General features: G+C 40.0%; 1 protein-coding gene across 2 annotated transcripts in view; it reads right to left on the bottom strand.

Moving 5' to 3' along the window:
• Nucleotides 1-214: 214 nt before the first annotated feature.
• Nucleotides 215-12624, bottom strand: part of FAM120A (family with sequence similarity 120 member A) — a 156536-nt gene continuing 144126 nt past the window's right edge. For both annotated transcript variants that reach the window (XM_060239817.1, XM_060239816.1), the window contains exons 15-18: nucleotides 7975-8112; nucleotides 5264-5405; nucleotides 4292-4388; nucleotides 215-2101 (exon numbers count right to left, since the gene is read on the bottom strand). In XM_060239817.1, coding sequence (XP_060095800.1) covers nucleotides 1790-2101; nucleotides 4292-4388; nucleotides 5264-5405; nucleotides 7975-8112 — 689 coding nt within the window. In that variant the 3' untranslated portion in view covers nucleotides 215-1789. The remainder of the gene's footprint in view (nucleotides 2102-4291; nucleotides 4389-5263; nucleotides 5406-7974; nucleotides 8113-12624) is intronic.

Genomic DNA, 12624 nt, shown 5'->3' with positions numbered 1-12624 from the left:
TCTTGAGCAGAACAGCTTTGAGAGCACTTGTGGCTGACCCAAGTCACATCAGCAGGTGCATGTGGAGGAATGGGGAAATGAAGCTGGTTCTCCCAGATAAGAGTCCACGCATTTAATCACTGCACCAAACTGGCTTTACATATTTTTTGTTGAACCCAGAATTCTGATGAAGTCTTCCAACGGAAAAAAATTAAAATTAAGACACCATACAGTATTTTATACTAAAAGAATAAAGATTTTTATTAAGCATTGTAAGTTGCATTCAATAGCCTTCAAATACACCACACCACAATCCATCGACAACCAATCAAACCCAACAGTAGTTCATTCTTGCACAATCCATGAGCTGGGGCAGAACTCCCTTCAACTTACATTAAGATACCTACTTAGCTCTTGCGGGCAGGGAATGGGGAATTACACCTCATTTCTGATCACTAATGTGTGATGAAGAGCATCAGGAGAATTATATGAAAACGAATATAAAGAAATGATTCTGATTTTGAAGTACATTAAGTCTGGAAACACTAACAAAAACATCAAAATGATACAGGTATATTTGCTTATACTAAATTCTTGATGGGAAAGTTCTCAAGAACAAGCCATTTGTTTCCTGCTACAGAAGGGGGGTATCTCTTGAAGATCAAAGCTTTTTTTTTGTTTTTCCACAGAGTTTCATATTTGCTAATATGAAGGCATAAAACAGCAACAGAGAACAATAATGCATACAGCAATGAGTACACCAGGGTAACGTTGATATTCAAAACGGCTAGATAATTTTTTTTGTTTTAGAATAAATGCAACAGAGGTCAATAATCACAAAATTTTAAGGTTAGAGCAAGATCAGTCAATGACTAAACATAGTTAACATCTTTTATAGGACTATTACTGATTATTAGCTTTTTTTTGTTTTGCAAATGGGCACAGTACTTGTAAGAATGGAAGAAAGGACAATAACATGCATAATATTAACTACACACTTTAAAAATTATGAACCATGCAGAAGTTTAGCTCAAATAGTAGTACTAATGGTCTACGTCTGATTCAAAACCACATAGTTCATTGATCACGGATGCATGGTATTAGTCACAAAAAGTATCAGAACACATTGTGTTTGTTTTGAAAAGGTCATTTGCATCTTCTATGATTTTCAAGTTAAATCCATTTTAACTTGTTTGTAAAGAATGTATGATGTATATTTAAAATCATCAGAACTTCAGTATTACTCTCTATTTTTAATTTTGATAGTTTTGCACATTTTAAACATAAAAAGAACCACATCAACAGTGATGAAATCTAAGAAAAGAAAGAACTGTGGTTGTGCCTTTCCCCCCATAATCATGAAATCAAAGCCTTAAAGAAAGCTTTGTGACACAGTAATGCAAAATCAAATATAATGGCATACATATGGTGCCAAGTACTAAAATTATAGTTTAAGCTATATATACTGAAAGACTGCCAAAATTTGTTTTTTTAAAATATATTTCAAGAAACAAAAACTACAAGCTTTTGTCATAACCAGTTTAAACTTTGTGTATACTTCATTTTAAGTGAGGGAGTCAAATGCTCTTCATTCTCTTTCATTTTTTGTTGTATTGTAGCATTGACTACAACTGGTTAAAACTAAAAATGTGTTCTTTAAATCTCTGACATCCAAGAGGGATCCGAATTTCCAATGTCCTCATTTTTCTCTTACGGAAAGGAAAAAATGTACGTAACTGTAGGCTCTTTCTTCCCAGATATTTGTAATCCTGACCCTTCCAACATCCTTCACCCTCTATAAAAAATAAGTTTACTCTTCTTTTTTTAAGACAGTGGCCTCAAGAGCATCATCTTTATGGCAAACACTGTCTGCATTTAGTGCATTTAAGTGAGGATTTGTATTGCACATTTTAGAGTCATTACTCAAGGCACTTTCAGACTGGTTGGAAGCCCTGACGTCTGCTGTATTCCCATTCATTTGGGACGCTGGTTTCTCCTCATTCACTACTCCGTTTTCAGCCAGGGATCCTTCTGAAGATATAATAGAGGACTTTGATTCCTCTGATTTTGACTTAAGTTCTTTGGCCACTTCTTCTGCTGAAGCAGCATAAGGAGGTTTGCCCTGTTTAAAAGATATGGGGGGAACAGGCAACAGGAGAAAAAAAAGTTATAAACATATAAGCATAACAGAACAACTTACTAGCTACGCTTTTCAGTATGAACATTAAAAATGCTGATGAAGTTTTGTAAGGAAAAGCCCCCTACTTTTCATACACATGGACATCGTGATCACCAGTATGGTTGCCAGGGTGCCTGGAGTTTTCACTCGCACACATCTGCTCTAAGAAGTGGACTTTGCCCACGGTTTCTAAGGCTTATGTGGATACTATAAGCCTTAGCTTTGCAGCAGCATTCTACATCTCTGGATGGGTGTTAGCCAGAACTACAGACGAGCTTCCAGCTGTTCCTTGTGTGCCCAGTCTTGGCCGCTGCAGTGGAAGAAGCCACGCCACCATGAACTGTACAGGCAAACAGTTTCCAGCCTGTTTCCATGAACCAAAGGCTAACACCACCAGAATCCATCTTGTTTTCCTGACTCTATATCCAGCAGCTGCTTCAACTTCTGCATAAGGCAATCAAGCATATCTTAGGCGTGGATCCTGCCAGACCACTCAAGCCTTTGTCCAACAGAACTCAAGACAAAGACTGGTGCCAAGAAGAAGACTAAAGAAGAGGAAGACCACCTTCAGCCAGAGCCAAGTTCCATTGTACAAACTGGGTGTTACCTAGGCCATGATTTGACTCTCTATTGTCACCCTTTCAGATAAGTTCCCTAATCTTAAGTGTTCCCCACCCAGTAGTCACTTCTATTCCTCTTTCCAACTGTCACTTTGGAGCCGCCCCCTGGTCCGTTTCAACCTGAAAGTTCTCTCAGGTATACAGGATCCAGGCAAGTCCATTGGTCAAGAGCAAGCACCCAATTAGGTGCCACCAATGAACTTTCTATTGGCTACTGCAGTAGTCCAGCCCTTATGGTCACTGCAGAGCCTCCCCTTTCTCCTCCCTCGTACCTCCCATCCCCTAAGGGCTCAAGAGAGTCCTTATAATCTGTGGACTAGCTACCCACAGGTGTGCATCTAGCAGTACCCCAGTTCCGCTGTCTAGATCCATCCCCGATTCTGACCACAGTTTTGGGTCCATTTCCCCCGTCCTCTTACGTCGCCATTGGAGCCTTGTTGAAGACTACGATAGGTAAATATCACCCTGTTTGTCTACCCATGTGTTCCCTTATCTCTCTATCTATGTTTCCTAGGACTGAATGTGTGTTTTGATGAGTATTTTATCTTGTATGGAAGCCTATATTTTCCTAATAAATTATAATTGATTTTACTAAATTAGAGTCCCTATTATTTTAAGCATTGCTTTCTGGACGTGTATCTTGTATACATTAGTAAAAGATCCCTAATGAGCCAGGTGCCCACCTAATAATTCCCCAACCTCGTTTTGAGGGCATTTCGGCTTACAGTTTGGAGCTACAGAGGAACTTCCAAGATTGAAAGTTCTTTTACTTTCAGTAAACATGAAAGAAATTCTCATAAAATTGAGAGGATATATAAGAACAAGTCAGAGACATCTCCAGGTCCCACAACCCAGCTTGCTCAGCTGCATTAGTGGCAATGTCTGGGAGCCAATCCAGGCCTGGAGCGGCTCCCAGCCTGCTGCAGCCTAGCCTAGAGTGGCTCCTGTTGTCCACAGCTGCCAACTCTGCAGAATCAAGGTAAAACTTTTATTTTGGGGTAGAATTTAAATTCATCATGTTCTGGAATGAGACTTTTTATGAATTACTGTAATGGTAATATTTGTTTTTGAGGCTATAGAAAACCATAATCATTGTGCTATGTTAATGCATTTGAGAGTCTCTATATACTAGTTAAGTATACATACTTGGTATGTATTTATGGTCAACTTCTGTCTCACCGAATGGAACACATAATATACTAATTTGTTTATAAACTGCTTGACTGAGAACTGAGATCTGTCAATCTTACTTAAAAATAAAGAACTCAAAAATAGTATTAAAAGTTCTTTTAAATTTTTGTGAAAATATATTTTCTTTGGGTAAAGGGTGAGTAAAACCAAGCGGGATAATGAGTCACCATAATTCAGTTCCATGATCCTTTCATTCTGTTCCTCTTCTCCCATACAGTCATCTCGTTAGGTATATGCATAGAGGCTATGCAGCAGGAACACTTGATCTCATGTTAGCAACCACAGCTGACCTTTTGTTTAATAAATGACATTTTCCCAATACCTGAATTGCTCCCTGGTTCTTATAAGCTCTTCCATAGTATCTTCCCCCTCTTCCAAATGTTCTTATAACTGGAGTGGAAATAACTCCTCTAGGACGCCTAATAATAATAAAAAAGCATTGGTACACTATTGGTATTCATGCGCAGCACTCTTTTTTTTGCACACACAGTACAATCTTGTGCTGACAGTACACTAGCTGGTTTTCTGTTTTCATAACTTCTTAAACATGCATCTGTTTTCGTAATGTGAATTGTTTATCCATAAGAACATTTCTGCGATTGACTTCGGCTTAGAAATAAACTACAAAAATTTCATACTGGAATCAAAATAATCTTATAAGAAACTAAATACTTAAGTAGGACTAAAGTTCCAAAAAGCAGAAAGAATCAGTTTCAAAATTTTCTTTTGAATAATTTACTGCATACATTCTGTGTTAACTGTTAATTTAACAATCATAAATTAATATTGCTTATTTTCTCTTACCAATAACTCATTTTTATTAATTATATCTGTACTTTGATGAGGTTGACTTATGACAGGTTCAGATAACTAAAGGAACTGCAAGCATTCCTATCTCTTGCAAGTGCATTGCAAGGCGGAGGCGGGGGAAGAGTCTAATGTACACAATTCTCATTAAGTCTCATTATACATGACCATATGCTATGGATTGCTCATCTATGGATACACATACAATGAAAACTCTAAGCTTCTGTTCTGTCAGCTTACAAACAACATTCTGTTACATGTTTTAGAAAAGCATTTTAGACCAGAGAGCCACATTCCTATAGAACAGCTTAAAATAAGAGTAGACATTACTGGAGAGGTTTTCTGTCTTTCCTACTTTCCCAGTTCTCTTCAACTGAGAAGAGGAGAGACAGGAAATCTAAACACCTGACTAGCAAACCCCAGCTGCCAAATCCTTTTCCCATTACTGAAGGTTAACTTTTAAAATACAAGACTGAGTTCCACCTACCCTCTTGTTGGTCCTCCAACAGAAACCACTTGAAGAGGAAACGGCCCCCTCCCTCCTCGGCCACGTCTGCTTCCAGCCCAGTGGCCAACCACAGTGCCGGCTATTTCGAGTTTCCCTCCCTGAGAAGGAATAGGTTGGGCTCCTAAAGAGAAAAAAAAATGTTCCTTGCAATTGCAATTGGATGAAACTTATGGCTGTTAATTTCACTACACGGCAGGCTCTCTTCTGGAAGTCTAGGTTTTCATGGTGCATTCAGGTAATGAAAAAACTTTATTGGATTTCATGTCAAGGTTCCTCTAATTATAAATAACTTGATCCTGTAGTAATTAGCTTCATAATTTATCATACTCTGATTAAACACTAGGGTCCTAATGCTCCGATTTGTTCAGGGTTAATGCCCACTGGAAGAACAGACTGAAATGCTATCAGGTTATGGCATGATTAAAGTTCACTGGGACTTAGTTTACAATTGGGTGCAGGAAGGAACAACTAAATGTGGATTTTATGTTTCTTCAATGCAAGACAACAAAAAAGATTGAAAAGAAAATGGCCAAAATTGCAATGCCCTTGTATAAAGCAACTGTGAGGTATCATGTTGGAGAAAGTAGAGAAAGAAGACCTTTTTTCCCTTTCTCACAATACAAGAACTCGTGGGCATTCAAAGAAATTGCTGAGCAGTCAGTTTAAAATGGATAAAAGGAAGTACTTCTTAACCCAAAGGGTGATTAACATGTGGAATTCACTGCCACAGGAGGCTACAAGCATAGCCCGCTTCAAGAGGGGATTGGATAAAAATATGAAGCAGCGGTCCATCAGTGCCTATTAGCCACAGTGTGTGTGTGTGTGTGTATATATATATATATTGGCCACTGCGTGATACAGAGTGTTGGACTGGATGGGCCATTGGCCTGATCCAACATGGCTTCTCTTATGTTCTTACGTGGTACACTATGCGACGTTCTGGTCACTGTACCTCATAAAGGACATTGTAGAGCTGGAAAAAGTACAGAAAAAGGCAACCAGGATAATCAGGAGGGCTGGAGTAGCTTTCCTAAGAGGAAAGACTGGGAGGCCTGAGACTTTTCAGTCTAGGAAAAAGACAGCTAAGGGAAGGCCTGATAGAGGTTGCTTTCCCCTCCATCCCATAAAATTGGAATGCAGGGCTACCCAGTGAAGTCACTGAAAAACAGCTTCTGTACAACGAAAATACCACATTTACTCTAAAGGAAGATGACCCTGAATGTAAGATAACCCCCTTAAAAATGGCGCAACCCCCCCCCCCCCCCAATTATTAATGAACCTAACTGTAGCTTGTAGGTTAATGTAAAATACCCCCTTTTTGATGGCATTTCAGTGAATTCACTGCCAGTAGACACAACGATGGTCACAAGCACAGATAGCTTTAAAAAGGGCTTCATCAAATTCACTGAAGAGAGGTCTATCAATGGCTACTAGCCACAGTGACTGAAGGGAACCTCCATACACAGAGGCAGTAGAACTCTGACTACTGTTTCTAAGAGGCAACATCAGAGGAAGGCCTTGGAATCTATGTCAACTGGATGCCATATGAATGGATGCTGGACTAGAGGGACCACTTGTCTGATCCAGCAGGCTCTGCTTATGTTCTTATACTAGTTCTAAATCGAACTACTCTAGCTTTAATACTATAGTTCAAGGTATGAGCATTAAAAACAACTAGTTGATTTTCAGCTGCTGGTAACTCATAATTCACATTCCTAAAATAAAAGGGAGAATACTATTACTGCCTTTCAGACCTCATAAAAACAAAGGTCTTCATTACTTTTGTATCTCGAAGGGTATTATCAATTCATTCAAAAACTGGATGGATGTTCATATTTTTGACTGTTTACAGAATAATGTTACCTCAGGTCATAGCAAACATTTCCAGTAACCTAGGTAATAACTGTTGGAAAAGTATGACTAATTTAATAGCAATTAAAGCATTAAGATGGGAATAAGCAAGGCTGTTTATTTTATTTAAAGGATGTATAACTTGCTGTCTACACAATCTGAGGAAAGTAGTTCACTGCTGGTCACAACATTAATACTCTATTACTACGGAATAAGAAAATCTGGGAAACTGATTAATCTCTACTATATTTCAGCTTTAGTAAAACTGGCTGCTTACTAGGCTATTGAGAGCCAGAACTTTTAGTAAGCAGCTAAAACTTATACATTAGACAGTATGAAGGAATATGTTGGAAGTTGCTAAAATTCAGGGATTTCTTGTCCTGCTTTTAAGAAGGAGCTAAGTGGGAAAATACATGTCATCTTCCTGAAACATGGAGCATGATGCATGAAGAAAAAGTGCAACAGGAGCAACAATAAATATTTGCCATAGTTGGTATTTTTCTGAGGATTTTTCACTAAATTAAAAACTAGAGAAGCCTCCATTGTTACTAAGCCTTGTAAAAGTTGACTTTCTGAATAACTTTTAACATATAAATTTAATATCAACATTTAAAATATGCATCTGAGCGTCTTATTTTCATCTTACAGGGAGACAGGCAGCAAGAATAGTTTGTCATCAGCACTGAAAAATAATGGTTAATAAATGAATGTGACAGTAATCTTGGGAGTTGGTCACTTAGGAAGTGAGATGTAAACAACTGAGTACGCCTGGAAAAAGTTCCTGCTCTTTGGTGGGAAACTATCGCTTTAAGCGTCAGGAAAAAGTGTGGTATAATTACCGCCCTGAAACTTGCTAGTCCTGTTGCTGTCATTGCCAGAGAAAGCTCCAGGGTGTCCTCCAGCAGCAGCCATTCGGAAGGCCCGATAAGCGCCTGTTGCTACTGTTTCCCCATAAGAGCCTCCAAAGCCATAAACTCCTGCAAGGGGGATGGGGAGGAGAGAGAGAAACTGGTCAAAACTGTGGGAGAAAGGGGAGAGAGAATTCTCCATCCACCACAAAACATGCCCCATTGACCTAGCCTTTGTCACCAGCTTGCAAACCCAAGGCTGCATTATTGGGACTGTGCTGATTCAGCATCCACAACATGGAATTCCCATAAATCAGCCAGAAATTAAGGAGTTTATTGCCAGCAATTGTACAGGAAATATACCAATAGGAACTATTACCAGGATGCCAACAGAGGTATCCTGATCACTGCTATGAAACTTTGGCTTGTATGTACCCAAACCACTAAGTAACCTTAACCTTTCTAGTACACAATTTATACATGTGATTATACTAGTAAATTTTGAGCCATAACCTCTATTTTACCAAATTTATTCTGCCTCTACACCATCTGAACAGCGCATTGAAAAAGAGATGAATATATAATGTGTGTGTGTGTGTGTGTGCACGCATGTGTGTGTGAAGTGCTGTCAAGTAACTTCTGACGACCCAATGAATTAATGACCATCAAAACATCCTATCATTAATTGCCTTATTTAATATACAATACATGTACACATATAGGGGTTTATTATTGTCTGGGGAAAAAAGAATTAAAAGTTATTTCTCAAATGAAGACACACAAAACTATATTAAAAAATCTAACCATAATCAATTCTTACTATTCAATATATCAAATTCCTCTTTCATTCTAAAAATACTTTTCAGGGCTTTTATATCTCAGATTATGGTTTATGTTTATAATAAAGAGCCCCCTCCCCCCAGTCTACTGTAATCTTCCAAGATATGCTTTATGATGCAGAAGAGGCTGAAGTGGACCAGTTCTATGAAGATCCAAAACACTTTCTAGAACCAAAAAAAGATGTCCTCCTCATCATAGGGGGCTGGAATGCCAAAGTAGGAAGTCAAAAGGTAACCAGAACAACTGACAAGTTTGGCCTTGGAGAACAAAACAAAGCCAGGTAAAGGCTAATAGAGTTTTGTCAAGAGAACAAGCTGGTCATAGCAAACACCCAACAACCTAAAAGGCGACTCTACACATGGACATCACCTGATGGGCAACACAGAAATCAGACTGATTATATACTCTGCAGTCAAAGATGGAGAAGCTCCTTAGAGTCAGCAAAAACAAGACCTGGAGCTGACTGTGGCTCAGATCATGAGCTACTCATTGCAAAATTCAGACTTAAACTGAAAAAAACTGGGGAAGCCATTAGGCCATTCAAGTTTGACTTTGATCACATCCTTTATGAATATACAGTTGAGGCGAAGACTAGGTTTAAGGAACTAGAGTTGATAAGAGTGCCTGAAGAACTATGGACCGAGGTTTGTGACATTGTACAGAAGGCAGCAATCGGCACAATCCCAAGAAAAAGAAATGCAAGAAAGCAAAGTGGCTGTTTGATGAGGCTTTAAAATAGCTGAGGAAAGAACGAAAGCGAAAGGCAAAGGTGAAAAAGAAAGATTCACCCAACTGAATGAAGATTTCTAGAGAACAGTAAAGAAAGATTAGGAGACCTTTCTGAAGGAACAATGCAAAGCAATAGAGGAAAATAATAGAATGGGAAGGACAAGAAATCTCTTCAAGAAAATTGGAGAAATCATGGGAACATTTCATGCAAAGATGGCCATGATAAAGGACAAAAATGGTAGGGACCTAACAGAAGCAGAAGAGATTATGGAGGAGTGGGCAAGAATACACAGAAGCAGGACGTTTTTTGTAGAAAAAGCCCAGCAGGAACTCATTTGCATATTAGACCATATCCCCTGACATTGCTATTGTTTTAGGACTTTTTCGGTGGCAGCACCAGAGCTTTGGAATACCCTTCCGGAAGCCATAAGGGCCCTGCGGGATCTGTCTGCGTTCTGCAGGGCCTATAAGACCGAATTGTTCAAGCAGGCCTTCGATGCTTGACGGAAAGAGGGCTGCCACCGGACATCACATAGAATGCTGGTGATCACTGTTTGGAAATTCAATGCCGCCTATATTGTATGAATGCAGCACCATAGAATGGTTTTAAAAAATTGTAACATGTTTTTAAATTGAAATATGTAAATTATGGTTTTATATGTTTTAGTGGTTTAACTGTATTGACATGATGTTGTAAGCCGCCCTGAGTCCGCTTGTGGAGAGGGCGGGATATAAGTTGAACGTAATAAATAAATAATAAATTAATAAATAAATGTTTTGCAGAGCTTTTTTTTGTAGAAAAAGCCCAGCAGGAATAATTTGCATATTAGGCCACACACCCTGTCACCAAGCCAGCCAGAATTGTGTTCCTGCTTAAGAAAAAAAAAAGACTTCCGGGTTATGTTGCCTTGAGCTCAGCGGGGGTCTGTGGACCATCTCTCTAGTGGCCTCCCTGAATCAGGCGGCTGGAGAGGTGCCACAGATGTGGCATCTCCAGGGAGACCCTGAAGGGGTTTCCTTTCGGCATGGGACTTTTGCAAGAAGCCAGGGGCATAGTGGCAGCATGTCCTTCTTGTATGCCCCGAAGCTCCGCTGCCATGATCACTACCATAGTAGTAAGAGATGAACACCTGATCGCTTGCTCTCTCTTCTCTGAACAAGCTTCTGATGCATCTCTTTCCTACCTCAAGCAGTACCAATTCTACTCGGCAAGTAAGTTTACTTTCAATACCACCGGCTAATGCGTTGTTTTACATAACAACAAGCGGGATAGTTCAAAGGAAGGGAAAGAGGTGGATTCCCCCCCACACACACTTTCCTGTGAATGAGGAAAAGATAAAGAACTTTGAGCATTGGCAACAATTTGAATTAGACTGAATATACTCAAATCGACTCAGATATGTGTTAAAGAGACTATTATCTAGCAATTGGATATGTGTTAAAGAGACTATTATCTGGCTAAAATATGGTCTGAATAAAAACGAGATATATTTTAGAGAGATTTGTCTTTGTCGTCTGAATGCAACTGAAATGGTAACATCAAAAAACAGGGCTGGAGGAGATTTGGAGAGGCAGACTAACTGGGTCTCTGAGCTACTTTTCAACTTGGATTAATAGACTGAGTTATTTGATAGAGAAAAATGGCATTACCAAGCGAAATGTTTTATAAAAAAGATATAATGTTTACCATATCTTCTCTACAGCATGATCTTGGTTCATTAACACAGTTGATTAAAAAGCAAATGGGAGCTTTTATGCTGAAAACTAGCGAAATCTCAAATCTACATGAGCAGAGTGTTAGAGATCTCGATGACGTCTGTGGAATTGGAAATGGAGAGTGATCCGCTGGGAAACGAACAAAAGAAAACCAAAATGGAACCTTATTGCACAGTTAAAAAGGACTGGAAATCGAGACTGAAGTTTTTTCGAGAGGAACAAATGACATGGAATCCTTCCTACTTTTACCAAGAGGGACGACTACATTAAGGAGAGAGAAGGTACGTCTCAGCAATAAAATAAATTTGTGGAAATCTTTCAGGAAGATGGATTTTGAATTGTCTCTCTTTCTGTGGGTAATTGGATATGGAACTCTCAAAAAGAACCTACGTGCGATTTTAAAAGGCCAAGTGAGATTTTTGGGTCATATTAAGTTGTTTCTCCTAGAGTAATATGGATATAAGAGTTAAAGGACTGAAAAGTTTTGAAAAGAATTTTATATAAATAGTTAACGTGGATCAACTTTTAAGAAGGCAGACAACACAATTATTTTGTAGTCTGGTAGATCCGCTCTTAATAGATAAAGATATGTTTCTTACGCTCATTTTAATGATGATGTTGTTAAACAAGGGGGGAGGGGGTGGGCTCCCTCTTGGGTATCCTGCCCCCTCAGGGAAAGTGTATGCGCAATACATAGCCTCTCCTTTCCCGGTGTAGTGAACGCCGCGTGGTCACTGTCCGGCTATGCCTGGCAGATGGTCACTGCAATGGCCTCTCCTGCATTACTGCATCCGTGGCAACACCTTCCCGCTGGTCCCCCCCGTTTCTCACAGAGTTTGCCACATCATGGTGCGACCGAATGTCCGGCGGTATAACCGGATGGGCAGGCTGGGCTCACCAACCTCGCCAGCCAAGAGAAGGAAAACTCTAACATCAAACCCGGGCAGATAGAGCTCGTTAATGTAACACCTACCACCTGGAGGACTCGCTGCCGGCGTCCTGGCTTACTGGGCCATGGCAGATGACCCCAAGGTGAAAGGGTGGAGCAGTACTGCGCACACCTAAAAATTCCTCTGCGCAGGCCTGAAGGGCATATCCACATCCATAACCCACAACACACCAAGTCCTGCAGCGATGGGCAAGGGGCCAAACGGCAGGTGGAAGATGCCACTGGAAGCCGCAGTCCCGATCCTGCATGTAGGCAGTTCAGGGTATTGGTCGCCTGATGCTGACCCGGAGACGAAAGCATTTTTCGGCAGCACCCTGAACGACCAAGCAGCCTTATCTAGGGACAGCACTGCTTGCTCCTCACGGAGAGGGGCCTAGAAAAGGTGGCCTAAACAAAGCTCGTCTCCC

Source organism: Heteronotia binoei, chromosome 5, assembly GCF_032191835.1.
Source record: "Heteronotia binoei isolate CCM8104 ecotype False Entrance Well chromosome 5, APGP_CSIRO_Hbin_v1, whole genome shotgun sequence".
NCBI classification, from domain to species: domain Eukaryota; kingdom Metazoa; phylum Chordata; class Lepidosauria; order Squamata; family Gekkonidae; genus Heteronotia; species Heteronotia binoei.
The sequence above is the reverse complement of the archived record's forward strand: the minus strand, read 5'-3'. Positions and strand labels throughout refer to the sequence as shown.